Source organism: Myotis davidii, unplaced genomic scaffold (genome assembly GCF_000327345.1).
Source record: "Myotis davidii unplaced genomic scaffold, ASM32734v1 scaffold88, whole genome shotgun sequence".
Classification (NCBI taxonomy): Eukaryota; Metazoa; Chordata; class Mammalia; order Chiroptera; family Vespertilionidae; genus Myotis; species Myotis davidii.
Genome location: NW_006300377.1, coordinates 4,975,558 through 4,991,392, shown reverse-complemented (window position 1 = coordinate 4,991,392; position 15,835 = coordinate 4,975,558). Strand labels below are relative to the sequence as shown.

At 46.2% G+C, this 15,835-nt stretch overlaps 1 protein-coding gene across 3 annotated transcripts in view; it reads right to left on the bottom strand.

Moving 5' to 3' along the window:
• Positions 1-15,835, bottom strand: part of PHC2 (polyhomeotic homolog 2) — a 79,965-nt gene that overhangs the window by 46,300 nt on the left and 17,830 nt on the right. For 2 of the 3 annotated variants that reach the window (XM_006777346.2, XM_015572847.1), the window contains exons 2-4: positions 2,555-2,761; positions 1,445-1,603; positions 392-469 (exon numbers count right to left, since the gene is read on the bottom strand). In XM_006777346.2, the coding sequence (XP_006777409.1) occupies positions 392-469; positions 1,445-1,603; positions 2,555-2,707 (390 nt within the window). In that variant the 5' untranslated portion in view covers positions 2,708-2,761. Of the gene's footprint in view, positions 1-391; positions 470-1,444; positions 1,604-2,554; positions 2,762-8,083; positions 8,157-15,835 lie in introns of those variants that run through there. The other variant, XM_006777345.2, reaches the window with a different exon arrangement.

The window sequence follows — 15,835 nt, the reverse complement described above, 5'->3', positions numbered from 1 at the left end:
GTGTTTTCCAATGGTCTTAGGTGACCCCTGTGAAAGGGTCGTTCGACCCCCAAAGGGGTCGCGACCCACAGGTTGAGAACTGCTGCTTTAGAACCATCTCTAGTCCTTGGCCCTGGATCTTCCCCCAGCGCTGCCCCATCTCTGGCCTCTGTGCAGAGCTGCAGGGAGGGTTCAATAGCGAGAGAACTGAGCTATGAACAGAGAGCCCTGGCCTTGGAACGATGACAGGGAGTTGTTAAAGTAAGGGAGAGACACGTATTATTTCTGGAAGAATAATAGATCCCAGCCATGACTCCACATGGCTGAGGATTCCCCACCACTGGGTCTTAGGCAAGGAGGACGGAGCTGATCCTGGATGGGGGGCTCTGCCCACTGCCCCCCATCTACTCACCGAGGATGACTGGGCCGGGGCCTGTGCAGACACACTGCTGCCAGGGGTGCTCCCTTGTCTGTTGGCCACCAGGCTCGCCTGGAAAGGACAATTCTTATCACTAGAGTCCCAGATCTCCCTTCGTCCCGCCCAGGCTCTCACCTTCCAAGGAAGTATGACAGGGTGGGAAGGAGTCAAACCTCCATTCTGCCTCATGTGTGACCTTAAGCGAGTGCCTCAGTTTCCTTTTTCATAATGTGAGGACAATAACAGTGTCTACCTTGTACGGTTGTTAAAAGGATTGAGCAAGGCAAAGCATTTGCTTGTAAAGCACTCCAATTGTCAGCTATGGTTGTTAGCAAGGTTTCCAGCTCTCAGTCCTCCACTCCTCCTCACTCCATCATATCTGGGCCCCCAGCCTACCGTCTCCCCTTGGCCAGCTTCTTGTCACTCTTCAAGGGTAGCGTCAATGTTACTCCAGCAGAGAAGCCTTCCCTGGCCGCCCAATCTAAGGTCTTCCTTGTTATTCAGTCACAGCTTACAACTGAGATGGGCACATATTTGTTTCCTTGTCTATTTGGGTTTCTCTTTACTGGCTGTCTCCCCACTATGAGCTCCAAGAAGACAGAATCCACAGTATACTCAGTGCCTGACATAAACTCTGGCATATAGTAGGTCCATAAAATATTTTGTTGAATGAATGAATGATGAGTTCTTCTCAGGCACTGATGGCAGAGAGGCAAGCTGAATGAGCGATGCCTTTGCTTGTGGACCTCTGTGACCCTCAGTCCTGTCTCTGTGGTACAGTGACCTGGTGAGGAAGGCCGGGGCTGGGCTGGGTGGGCTGAGGGTTCCAGCCACTCCACTCAGGAGCTATGTGACCTTGGGCCAGGTGTGTAGCCTCCCAGAGCATTCTTCCTCATCTGTCAGAGGACGCCGACGACAATCACACCTACTTCTGGGGTTCTGTGAGGGTCCAGGGAGAACATGCACGGAGCACGTGTGCAGTGCCCACTTCTCTTACTCCTGCAGCCACCATGACCCTGGGGCATCAGCAGCACCCTCTCTTCTCACCTGCTGCACAGCCGCCAGGCTCTGGAGCTGCGCGCTGCTGAGGTGCTGCTGCTGCAGGGCCGCCGTCTGCAGCATGAGGTGCTGCTGCTGTGCGGCGTACATCTGCTGCAGGTACTGGGCCGCGGTGCTGGGCTGCCTGTGCAGGGCCTGCTGGATCACCTGCGAGGGGCCGGGGGGCGCAGACAGCGCTCAGCAGCTGTGCCGCTCACCCCCTGCAGACCCACCCCTTCTGCAACAATGCCTGCCAACCCCCCTCTTCCCAACTGCTCAGAGAAGGCCATCAGGTCTGCGAGCACCACAACCAATCACTTCTCAGGGAAGCATCTCTGCCTTATCTATCTTGCATCTCTTCAATGCATTGCCCCCCAGAAGGGTCTGCCCTGTGTTGGCTGTCCCCCTTGACTTTAAGGCAGCCCACCACTGCTCTGACTCACTCTCAGGGTGGTGGGGAGGCTGTGGGAGACAGAAGTCCTTTAAGTCTCCAGTGACACTGTGTCCCATGCCAATAACACTCCCCTTCCCTTCCATTCTTCAGCCTCAGATTAGGGTGATTGGAACACAGGGAAGATGACAGAGGGAACCAAAACTCAACAAGGCAGAGAGAAGGAAAGTGGTGGGAAGAAAGAGACAACTCATAAGGGGAAAGGGCTATTGCCAGTTAAGCAACACACCAGTCAACTAAAACTTACCCAACGGCTATATCCTCCCTGCTTGGGGGGTGAGGGGGGGCCCTCGGGGCAGACTTGCACTGCTTCCCAGGGTTTGCTCCTAGCTGCCTGGAAAGTCCTACCAGTCCCTTTGAAGAAATCCCCTGGGGCTTGCAGAACTGGCAAGTGCCACAGGGTGATGCGTTACTCTCTATTCTTTCCCTCCCTTCCTCCATCACCCCTCTTCTGAGCCTTCATCCCCCACTCCCTGGCCTTACTGCCATTCTCTCTTTCCTCATGGGACTGGCTGAGCCAGTCTCAAGGAAATGAGGAAATGATAAAAGGCTCCTCTAACCGCACAGATTCAACACCACAGTTATTCCACTAGACTACGCTGACAGGCCCTCCCGGCCAGGCCTGGAGATGACCAAGGAATTCAATCCAAGATCAGCTGGAATCTCACCTGCACCGTCTGTCGGTCAGGGATGCCACTGTACACTGAAATCTGGGGCCCAGCGGGGCGGCCACTTCCACCGCTGCTGCTGCTGACCCCGCTGGCACTGCTGGCGACACTGGCACTGCTGGATGTATGGGGGACCGGCAGCTCATTCTCCATGGCCTGTGGGATGGCACAGCCGGGGGATTCAGATGGCAGAAGAGCAGGCGGATGCTGGGAGGAAAAAGGCAGAAGTGAAATATTAAAACACTTACCAGAGCGGGCACACGTATGCAGGAATTTCCCATCAGCCTGTGGGGGGACTACTGCACTGAGGTTCCGTCATCAGAAGGACAGGTCCAGGCAGGTTCACTAGGGGAGAGTTGAAATCAGGTCTGCCTGATCTAAAGTCTATGACCTGTTCATTCTGCTCAAGGAAGTAAAACCAGCAGAGGCGGCGGGGCTCCTGGAATGGTCTTACTGGGATCATCTCTCATTCCATCCAGCCCTTTATCTGTGGGATGGAGATACTGAATATCAGAGAACTAATTATTTCTCCACATTTATACAGATGGTTATTGAAAGAAATGGGAATAAAAATCTAGAGAGAACAGAATGAAAGGAAGAGGCCAATAAGGAGACAATAAAATAAACTGAAGTGTTTGTTTTGTTTTGAAAGCTGGAAGAGCTTTGAATATGTTTAGAGTCTCTGTTTTCTTTATGAAGTACTTGCTGAGTACTCTCCAGTCTAAAGCTGAGTAGGGCATTAGGTTGAGCAATTTGGTTAAAATTGCAGGGTCTGGAGTCAGAAAGACTTGGGTTTATGTCCTGGCCTTGCCACTTACTGGATGAGAAAGCTTGGCAAGTCACACTTTTCTGACCTTCTGTCTCTTAACTATCAGATATAAGAGTGTATGGATTGTTGGGAGGATAAAGTAAAACAATGATACAAAGTGCTTAGCAGAGCGTCAGGTATATAGTGAGTGGAGGGCTCCATGAACGCTGGCGGTTGTGTGGTTATTGAGACTGTCCCAGTGCTAATAGGTCAGTCCTCTTCCAGTGTGGAAGCGGCAGTACACCTTGGGACCTTCTCCCCACTCATTAAGGAGGCCAGAGATTCTTCAGGGACCATCCTCTGATCTGGATCAGAACTGGAAATCACACATCCCCTTGAGGCAATGACTGGCATTGGAGAGGGGCTGGGGAGGAAGAAGGGCATACTCAGGGAGTGAAAAAGGCATACTCAGATTTGAGCTCAAGTCCCTTTTTTTTCTTCTTTCATGTTGTTTCTAAAATAATCATTTCCATATATACACTTTCCCTCCTACCAATTCCTTCCTACATCAAAAACTACATTTATTGCCCTAACCAGTGTGGCTCAGTTGGTTGGAGCAGTCTGGCCTCCCTCTGCCGGAGGCGACTGGATGGGCCAATCAGGGGGACGGTGCCAGCCCCCCCCCCTCATTGCTGTTCCCTCCCTCTACCCACTGGCACACACCTTGGCTGGCCTGGCACTGCCTGCTCCCCAACCCCACCCCACCCACTGGGCCCCCCCCCTCATTGCTGTTCCCTCCCTCTACCCACTGGCACACACCTTGGCTGGCCTGGCACTGCCTGCTCGCCAACCCCACCCCCCACCAACTGGTCGGTCCACCGTTCGGTCAATTTGCATATTACTCTTTTATTATATAGGATACTCCTGACCTCTCCTTACAGGATAGGTATTATTATCGTAATTTTGTCAATGAAGCATCAAAGTAACTTATCTAACGTCATCCCAGAACTGGGATTCAAAACCAGGTCTGATGCTAAAGCCAGAACTCCTCTCAAACTATGCCCTCTGAAAGCCATCCATATTCCTGCCTTGCGCCATTACATTCGGTCAATTGGGCCAAGTCCATATTAGAGTCCATATTAGAGCATACTAGGTTTTCAGAGGTGAAAAGGAACCAAATTACTGAATATAGTCCCCTAATTATTAAGTAATGTCTATTGAATATTTTATACTGACAAAATAATATTTAATATATAATGTATACATAAAAGATAATGTGAATCCACCAGTTTCTTCAAGAAATCAAAAGTTAGCATTACCTCCCCTGTCTTTCCTGTGCAAAAACTGACGTCCAGGTTTTGGGAAAGTGACTCACTCAAGGAGGTAGGGCTCCTTGGAGTCTCCTCCAGTAGCCTGACCATGGGAGGCACCCTCCGAACACTGACTGGACTTGTGGTGGTGATTTAGTCAGCTCTGAGGAGGAAGGAGTCTGAAGCTGCTATATGTCACTTTCTCATTGGTTTCCCAGGGGAAGGGAACTTGGGTAGAAAAAGACAAAAATTAGGTGGCATGGACCTATATAGTAGTTTTCAAGCCTTTTCTACTACAGTTCCCCTCTTTGAAGCCAAGCTTGTAGGGCCTTCCTATTCCCACCTTCCCCTGCCTGAAAGCTCTGATCTGTGGGGAGTGGTGGAGGTTCAGAAGCCTCAGTGAGGGCTACTGAGGTATCTGTGGCCTCTCATGACATCCCAACCCTGTGGCCCCACATTAGAAAGTCTGAATCCTTAAACTCGGTATCTAGGCTTTAAGCATTTTACACACCCTTTTCAATTTCCTTTTAATTCCCACTCTTATTCCTCCCTTTTCCTCCTTCTAACTAGTTCCTTATTTCTCCCCCAAGGCCACCCATCCCTGTTGACTCCCACTATGAACCACAGCCAGATCTGATTAATGGCTCACATCCAGAACTGGAAGTCAGCTTTTCTCCAGATTCCAAATCACTGTGTGGTTTTGTGTGAGCCCGAGCTCTGAAGGCTGTGATTCTTACGTTAGTCAATTCCCCCTCCCAATCACAGGGGACCACTTTGAATGATGTGCTGACTGTAACCGGCTTGGCTAGTGATCTTATTACAGGTCTCAGCCACCCACGGGGCCTGAGACCAGCAGCTGGAGAAATGCTGATGGTCCTGCCCTCCCAGGAGCCGCCAAGTCTAGGGAACACTGGGCCTTTGTCCCAGGGTCAGGGAAATCCATTTGCTGCGGATTACAGCTGTGACAGAGGTTCCAGGGAAGTCTTGGGGAAAGATACTGAGAACAGCTCTCCAACTGGAGCTGAAAGCCCTGGAGTAAAGTGGGCTGGGTTTTCCTCATGCAATCGGAGACCGGCAGGAAATGAGAGGTCTAGTCTGCCCACAAGCCTGCTGGTGTCATCAGTCCTGCAGTGGCTTGTGTATGGAGACTCTGAAAAGGCCGGATGATGGGGCTCCTTTGCTATGGCTCTGCTTCTCCTCTGAGGTCCCTTCTCCGTCCAGGATATAAGTCAGTAATAGCAGTGTTCAGGCTCTCTAGACTTTGGGGCCAGAGGGCAGACCACCTTACACCCCCATTTGCCGCACACACTTAAGTATCCTGATTTGCACCAGTCCAATTGCGCCTTTGGCAGCTGTCTGAGGCTACTGATACATTGGAAACAGTCCAAATGGATTCAGCTCAAGCCCCCTCAAAAAGTTCTCCCTCCCCCCAACCCTCTGCTTGTTGCCCCCTTCAGTGTCACTAGAAACCACAGTAAGTAAATGAGGGCCAACAAAGATAGAAATAAAGGACGAGAAGTTAAAACTGACCGTGCAGTCTTAGCCGACAAAATAGTCTGGTTTCATTGTGAAATAGACCCCATACGTTTACATGGATATACTTTTTCTGAAACCTCCTTATTTTCTTCATAATTTATAGGAGGCAGGTTGTGTCAAGTGTTTCTATAAGCTGGTTGCTGGTTGTTTGAAGAATATGGGGAGGAAAGGGGGGGATATGGGCACCTTTGGAAGGCACATCTAGTTAAAGCCATGTGATGCCAATATGGTGTTTAGGGAGTGAGACTCAGCAGCGTTAGTCTCCCTGCTCTGAGACACGTCAACTATTCAGCCTGCAACTTTCTCTAAGGGGCCAGATAGTCAATATTTTAGGCTTTGCCAGCATATGGTCTCTGCCATGACTACTCTACTCTGCTGGGCAAACACAGCCGTAGACAAGTTGTAAGTGGAGTGTGGCTGTGTTTCAATAAAATATGAGTGACAAAAATATGTGGTGGGCTATTTTTGGCCTGGGGGCAAACCCGTTTTTATATATCAGTGTTTTTATATATGGCAGACAGTATGCCTGCAGCCTGTTGGTTAGCAGCACAGGCTTTTGTGTTGTTAAGACTGGGTTCAATTTCTAACTACCAGCCCAGTATTCTTGGCAGCTTACATTCTTTTGGGCCTCAGTTTCTTCAGCAGTAGAATGAGGTCACATTTCCCTCATGCAGTGGTTCTGTGGATCAAATGAGATGTCTGCAGAGCACTGAGGGCAATACTCAGCAATGATACATGTGATAAACAGCAAGGATGCGAGTCCGATTTGGGATTTGGAAAGTGACTCTTCTACCACAGTAAATAGTGAGGATCCCCTAAGTTATTTTTCATCATTGGTCACAGTCACACTTAAAAATCTCTTTATACAGAACCATGGTCTGTTTTCCCTATCTAAATTTTGGCCTTTTTATTTATTTTTATTTATTTATTTATTTTTTTAGGGCAGCTTTTCCAGAAGGCCCTTTAGGGACTTAAGATTTAAAGAGTCAGTCTCTAGGGCAGTGGTTCTCAACCTTCTGGCCCTTTAAATACAGTTCCTCATGTTGTGACCCAGCCATAAAATTATTTTCATTGCTACTTCATAACTAATGTGGCTACTGTTATGAACCATAATGTAAATATCTGATATTCAGGATGGTCTTAGGCGACCCCTGTGAAAGGGTCGTTCGGCCGCCAAAGGGGTCGCGACCCACAGGTTGAGAACCGCTGTTCTAGACAGTGATGAAGAATGGATGCTCTAGAGCCAAACTGCCTGGGCTCAAACTTCAACTTCCTAGTTTCGTGACTCCGAGCGAGTTACTAAATCTCTCGGCTTCAGTCTCCTTAACTGTAAAACTGGGACAATAATACCACTTTGTAGGGTTCTTTTATTAGATGAGTTAATATATGTAAAGCAGTTAGAAAAATGCCTGGCACTTGGCAAACACTTAATAAATGTTAGCTGCTATTATTATGATGATCATCATAATTATTATTGACATTATTAAGGATTCTGTAGAAAGAACTTTTACTTTGAGGCTTAAAGAGGGATGCTATGCTACTGGTTTCCCAGAGGACAATTACATACACAAACTTGGATCCAATCACTACGTTAAGTTGGTGCCTAACTTTAAGACATCCATTGCCTCAGTCTCCCAGCTGGTCATCACACACTATGTCCAGGTCCTTTTTTCTTCCACTTCAAATACTGCCTGTTATGGACTAAGCTGTGTTCCCTCAAAAAGATGTTAAAGTCCTAACACCCAGTACCTCAGACTGTGACTTCATTTGGATAGAGGGTCATTGCAGATGTAATTAGTTAAGATGAGATCACCCTTGAGCAGGTTGGGCCCCTAATCCAATATGACTGATATCCTTATAAAAGAATGTCATGTGAAGAGACACATACACTGAGAGAAGATAGCTCTGTGGAGATGGGGCAGGGATTGGAATTACGTTTTCATGAGCCAAGGAACGTGGTGCTAGAAGCTAGGAAGAGACCAGGAAAGATTTCAGAGGGAGCATGGCCGTGCTCACACTGAATTTCAGACTTCCAGTCTCCAGAACATTTCGTAAGCCACTCAGTTTGTGGTACAGATTGGAAAGAGAGTAGGCTGAGGCGGAAGAATAATTAAGTTCCAGAGAATAACCTCAAAGTTAGAAAAATATTTTTAAAAAATCTAATGACAGTAAATTCTTCGTGCTATGGTTTCGGTCAATTCTTCCTGATTTATTTTTAGTAGAGCTATGTATTCCTGGATTTGTACATAGTAATCTCAGTAGCCAAGACTAAGAAAAAGATCTCTATGAAAATATCTTCAAAGGCACAAACTTCAAGTTATAAAACAAGTAAGTCCGGGGGATATATGGTAACTGTACTGAAAGTTGGCAAGAGAGTAGATCTTAAAATTTCTCACCACAAGAAAAAAATTCTGTAACTATGTGTGGTGATGGTTGTTACCTAGACTTATTGTGGTGATCATTTTTCAATATATACAAATAATGAATCATTATGTTGTATACCTAAAACTAATTACTGTTGTTCATTAATTATAGCTCCATAAAAACTTTCTGCATACTAAGTCTCTCCACAAAGCATGCCTATTCACATGTGCACACATACACATACACTCACCCTCTTTTACCCAGTCCCCTAACACCCCCACCCCTCTGGGAACTACCAGTCTTTTTTTGTGTCTATGAGTCTGTTTTGATTTTGTTCACTTAGTTTGTTCTTTAGATTCTACAGATAAGTGAAATCATATGGTATTTGTCTTTCTCAGAATGACTTATTTCACTGAGCAGAATACCCTCTAGGTCCATCTATGCTGCCGCAAATAAGATTTCATTCTTTCTTATGGCTGAGTAGTATGCCATCGTGTGTTAAGTACCGCAACTCTTTTATCCACTTGTCTATTGATGGGTTGCTTCCATATCTTGGCTACTGTAAATGCTGTTGCAATGAACAAAGGGTTGTATATATTCTTTTAAATTAGTGTTTTGGGTTTCTTTGAATAAATCCCCACAAGTGGAATTGCTAGGTAATAGAGCATTTAAATATATATATATTGATTTCAGAGAGGAAGCAAGAGGGAGAGAGAGATAGAAACATCAATGATCAGAGAGAATCATTGATAGGCTGCCTCCTGCATGCCCCACACTGTAGATCAAGCCCGCAACCCGGGCACGTGTCCTGACCGGGAATCAAATCATGACCTTCTGGTTCATAGGTTGATGCTCCACCACTGAGCACGCCAGCCAGGCAAAGCAGTTTTATTTTTACTTTTTGAGGAATCTCCATACTGTTTTCCAGAGAGCCTGCACCAATCTGCATTCCCACCAACAGTGCTTGAGAGTTCTCTTTTCTCCACACCCTTGCCAACATGTTATTTGTGGATTTATTGATAGCCATTTAGATATCTCATTGTGATTTTAATTTGCAATTCTCTGACAATTAGTGACTCTGAGCACCTTTTCATATGTCTATTGGCCAGCTGCATGTCCTCTTTGGAGAAGTGTCTATTCAGGTCCTCTGAACACATTTTAATTGGATTGTTGTGTTTGTGGGTTTTTTTCGGTATTGAGTAATATTGAGTTCTTTATAAATTTTGGATATTAACTCCTAGTATTTTCACATATGTATATACATGGTTGGTCCTGTCAACAGGGTCTATAAAAGAATTTTTAACTATTTAATTGAAAAGGAAAACAAGTCGAAAGCAAGTGCCTCAGAGTCCTTCGGAGAGAAGGGATGAGGACACCTACCTTTCCTGAAAGCTCGCCATGTGCTGGGCACAGTCTCAGGGAGGCAGCATAATTTAAAAGGAAGAGGAGAGTTTTGTATTTAGAGATAGCTATTTGGTTTCCTGCCTCTGCCCCAGTTGGGAGATCTTAGGCAGGTTACTTAGCCTCTGTGGGCCTCGGTTTCCTCATCTGTAAACAGGGTTAATGCTAAAGATTTTTAAGAGTTATTGGAAAAAGTAAATAACAGAATGCAAAACACTTAGCACTGTGTGCAGCACAGAACAGGCATTTAATAATTACCACCCTCCCTTTACCTGATCAATCCTCCCAGCATTATTTTGGAGCAATAATTATTAATGATGAAATGGGTTCTGAGTGGTAACCTGCCCAGGATCATAAGATATTAAGTGCCATAAACCAGAAGAGTCTGAATCTAGAACTCATGTCCCAGTTATAATATGGGAGTGCCTTGAGTGTGGAGAAGGGAAGACTAAAAATTTGAGCTTTTAATCCTTATGATTATTGAACAGGCTTGATTATAAGCTTTTCACCGGAGTTTAAAAAGCTCCATTCTCAAATCTTAGAAATTCTTCTAAGAAAAGAAAAACAAACAAACCATCTACAGATATAACTGGGAGAAGTGATAACCAGAATAGACTTAGCCATAGTGTGTGGAGGGAGGGAGGGGGAGAGGGTGTTTAGAAAAGTGCACTCTTGTATTTATGAATGTTGGGAAGGGAGAGGGAAAGCAAGAGACTATAAGCTAGTTAGCAACTACTATTACTAGATTAAATTCCTCACTTAACTCCAAGCTCTGTGCAGTAAAAGTGCTTTAGAAATCCAGAAAGTAAGTGACCAACAAACATTTTTCCTGGAGCTATTTTCATGTACTGATTGATTCATCAATTCTCAAAGTACTGTCTTTGGGTTAATATTAGGACATTATATGGTGAACAGGCGTACAGCTTGAGGTTTCGGCTTCCTCTCCCCACCTCCTCCTCCCACCTCCTTGGGCCCTCACTGCTTTGGCCCAGTCCACCGTTAGAGGACTCTGCCATCCTAAGAAGCTTCCTCCTGCTCCTTCTGCCCTAGCAACTTGTCAAGGCGGCTGTTTCAGAGCTTTGGGATCACAACGCAATTCCAGAGTCTCCGAGGCCCAGCTCTGGGGCCTTCTTTCCCTCATTTGCCCCAAATAATGGCCTCTAATTGTGATTAACATTCCTCTGTGGCAGAAACACGCTGCATGGCTGTGGTCGGCCTCTGATCTGCTGTGACCACCAGCCTTTTGCTTCCCATTGTGTTTGGAATGCTATGTTCAATTCCATTGGATACCCTACATTTGCTTGTCCTCTCTCAGCATACCTGTTGGCTTTTAACTTCTTGGGTTTCTAACCCATTCTGTTACTCTTTGCAAGGCAAAACTATCTAAATGGGGTAGATCCCCTTAAGTCTTCGACTCTTTCCAGGCAAGTATAAGTTTCTACTTATTTTCTCATATTTATAACAATTAATTTTGATAGCTAGAATAGGCTGAAGTGGGACTTCGGAGTGGAAATTGTAAGGAGATAGATTTCAACTAAAAAAGAAAAAGAAGTACTTACTAACAAGTGGAGTTGTTGAAAAGTGGAGTGGGCTGCTTTGTGAAGTGAGTTTCATGTCAGTGGAGCCATCTGAGCAGAGGCTGAGCAGCCGCGTGGCAGGCGTGACTCATGCAGCATTGCCTCCGGGCTCTCTTTAACACTAGTTGTGAGTAGTTCCATGAAACTATTTTACTGGATGTTGGAAATCCAACTGAGATTTTAAGCTTTTGTTTATTTTTAAACGAATACATTTAAACGTTCTAAATGCTAATCTTGTTTTTCAAGCTGTAGCACAGCTCCTAATGTCTTCGTCATTCTAGTTACTAACAAAAAAAGCAGATTCCATTAGTATGAACTTCCTGATTCTCATCGTGGAAAAACTACTGTTCTTACTTCCTGTATGGAGCAGCTACAAAGCGACAAAGTGTTTTGGACTCTCAGAAGACTGGTTAACCTCACAAATAGCTCACCATCCATCCACCCACCCACTCACCACCCACCCATTCATCTATCCATCCATCTGTCCATTCATCCATCATCCTTTCCATATTTATTGAACAATTATTGTGCTTGGCATTGAATGGAATACAAAAATGATTCCGATATTAACTCTGTTCTTGAGGAGTTAACAGTTTAAAAGGAGAAATAAGGAAAGTACACAAATAAATATGACAGGAGTCAGCAAACTTTTTCTGTAAAAGCCAAATAGTAGGTCATTCAGGCTTTGCAAAGCACATATGGTCTCTGTTGCATATTCTTCGTTGACCCTCCCCCTCCAAATCATTCAAAAATGAAAAAGCTATCCATTCCAGGACTTTACATAAATAGCTTATGGGCTGGACTTAGCCTTTGGGCCCTAGTTCGCTGACCCCTGAAAATGTAACAAGGTATAAAGAGATAACCTTCAGTTGAATCAGCTGGAAGTATCATTAGAGGTGGGTCTTTAAAGATGAGTTTGACTAGGACTTTGGAAATGGTGGGGAGTATTCTAGGTGGAAGGAGGACAATTATACATTGTCCTCCATTTTCTATTCTTAGAGCAGAGGTTTTCAAAGGGTGGTATCACCTGGGAACTTATTAAAGACTAGAGGCCTGGTGCACCAGATTCATGCACTGGGAGGGGGGTGGTCCCTCAGACTGGCCTGCTCCCTCTTGCAGTCCAGGACCCCTCGGGGAATGTCCGCCTGCTGGCTTAGGTCTGATACCCCCAGGGACTGGGCCTAAGCTGGCAGTCAGGCATCCCTCTCGGTCTGGTGCTCTTGCAGTTGACCCTCACTCCTTACCGCCTGCCTGCAGAGGCTCCCACCACTGCTGCTGCACTCGCCAGCCAGTCGTGAGCCCGGCTCACTGCTCCTTAGCGCTGTCTCGGAGGCGGGATGCTGCTGTGAACCCAGCTTCTGACTGAGTGGCGCTTCCCCTTTGGGGGCTCACTGATCACCAGGGGGTAGCTCCTGCGTTGAGTGTTGGCCCCTGGTGGTCAGTGCACGTCATAGCGACCGGCCGTCCACCATTTAGTCAATTTGCATATTACGCGTTTATTATATAGGATACAAATTCTCAGATCTATAGTGGTTCTCAAACGTTAGCATACATGAGAATCGCGTGGAGGTTTTGGCAAAACATTGCTGGGCCCCGCCCACAGATTTCTGACGCTGCTGGTCCAGGGACCACACTCTGAGACCCCTGTCTTGAAAAATCTCTGTTATATCTGCACACAGGGCATGATACTTAGCAGAGCACCAGCTTCATTCCATTTAGTGTAGGTGCTCAGAAAGGGACTTTGAGCCGTTGTAAATTGGTGATGACTTTTTTCTCTGGGGCAAGAGCCTGTTAGGCTCACCTACGGGGGCAGCAAGTCCCTGTGATGGCTGTATGGTTGGGAGGAGATTCCCTTCTGAGTCCTGGTTCCTGGCACACATTCTGTCTTGCTCCTGATACCTCCATACACATTCATTTATTCCTCCTCACTTGGATTCACTCTCATATATGAATTACTATGCCTTGTTCTGGTATATATTTTTGCCACTGCTACAAAATGGTCCCTCTGCATTATGCTAGGGACTACCTTCTTTAAACAGTGGAGGCAAAAGACAGTGTTTCTATTTTACCTTTTGAATTAAATGACTTCTAAAAGTCAGATGTGGAGCTCAGAGAGGCTGAGTGGAGGAGCGGGTAGAAGAGAGAGAGGACACAGAGAAACCTCAGAGGAGGATACAGGCAACCAGACACAGGAGGAGTCATTAATCTGGCAGACAATGAAGGGCAAAAGGCAATTAGCTCGCCGGGGGTTGTAGCAAGCCAATGAAGATGCAGTATGGTAACTGAGGGTCCTCTAGTGTAAAGGCAAGGTCATTACTAGGGAACTCAAAAGGAGGACAAGGTAAAGGAGGTAAAAGGTAGGAAAGCCATCTGGTCCAACAGGAAGGGGAAGGAAAGGGCTCCGGGTCGCATGGATATTAATGATCAGTGGGAGTGTTCAGGTGTAGCTGTACACTTGTCAGGGTTCTACATACAATCTTGAAAACTAACTACTTCACCTCTCTCTTTCACTCTTAATCCCCCTGCCAAGTCTAACCAGGCAGAAAGTCTGAGGATCGGCTGGCTGAATAATAGAAGGACCACATGCCCAAACATTGGCAGTTTTCACAGACACAATTCTAGACTTCAGTTTAGGGGCTCCCTTCCACATTTCAAAGCATGCTTGTTTTCTCTCTGTCACACACCTCATTCCCATGAGCATTCTCACATTCTGTTCCTCTCAGGCACTCTGCAGGCATTCGAATGGATTCCTCTCTGCCTATACATGTTCTCCAGACACATTTATTTATCCTCACTTGGGGTAATTCTCATATATTAAGCACTACCTCCTGCTTCTAAAAATCACTTCAAATGTCAAAGTTGCTTCCATAGCTTCTGTTCCTGCTGTCTGCAGGAACTGCTAGCTTTGTCATTCTTATAAAAAAGGAAAAGGTACCAATATTGGCTTGACTGCATAAAGAGCCCAACCCAAAGCAGATTGTCCTACCGTGGGATGCAGGTTTGTGGTTGTGGCGTCCCCGCCTTCAAGGCCATCCCATTTATCTCTCTTTGTTCCACTCCCTCTCTCTTCCTGCACAACGCTGCAATCACACACATACTCCGGGTTGGGGGAAAAAAAGGACAGCCTAATTTCCTGATGATTATGTTGTTACCTAGCAACAGCCAATCAGAGACTGAGCTTTTTGCCTGCAGTATTTCATGCAAATAGTTTGGAGAAATTGCAGGGTAACCCAGACTGCTTAGTCTGTTTTCCCAAGGGACATATTACAGAATAAAATCAACCCAAGAGGGGACTATTGGAGCCAGGCCCATGCCTCCAAAGCAGGCCATCTGATCCCTTTCCTCACCCCTTCTGCCCTGTGCCTCCCTAACAAAAGCATGGAGTTCCACAGACATTCAGGGAGGTCAGAAAGTTATGAAGAGGCTCAGCAGCAGCCATTCTCTACCCTGATCTCTGTACTGATAACTGGAGCCCAGGGCAACCTCTGATACTCTGGAAATCCTACCTTCCCGGGAAGGCAAAGAACCCTGCATTCTCAGTAGCTGTCTGTGGAGGACAAGGAGGAGAATCCTCCACAGCCATTCTATTCAGAAAGGAGCTAAAACCTGGCACTTCTAGCCTGATTCAAGAGCCTCATCTATGCCCCTGCTGGCCGGTCTCACAAGGGGACACACATTGTTTACAACTGCATTCCTCCTGCAAATCCTAATTCTAATGGTTGAAAAATGAGAGAAGACCCCTTAAAGAGATGTTGTTTTCCCAACAAGCACTGAGCATTTGATGTAACACGCCGTCAGGAGCCACACATACCAACTCTCTGCAGGCCCAGGGGGCAGTTCACTCAGATCTGGACTGATACCATAAAAGGTAGACTCAGAAGACCAAGGGTTCAGGCCTGTCTCTTCTCTGGGCCTGGCCAGGCTTCCGACTGTAGGAATCAGATTTCAGTAGTTTACTTTGTTGTTGTTGACTCCTTGCTCAGTAATCCAGAATGAAGTCAAGAAAAACTGTGGCCTCAGCTGCTGGATAGCTCCTCACTGTTTCTTAATATGGACTCTACCCAGCAGTTTTGCAAAGGTGTGTTTTGGCTACACAGGAACAGTGAATAGGCCCCTATCCTATTAACTTGTAGTTTTTACATATTTGTAAGACAAGAGATAATTATAGGAAGGTGACAGCTCTTCAGCCTCTGACATTCACAGTTTAGCCATCCAGAGCCGTATTATGGAAACTAAGAAAGGAGCTGTCAATCTGCTTTGTTCAGAAAGGCGGAGCTAAGGAATTCTACCCACCTGGAGGGCTGCATGCCTCCATCCCCACCCTGGTCCTATGGTAAACTCATAA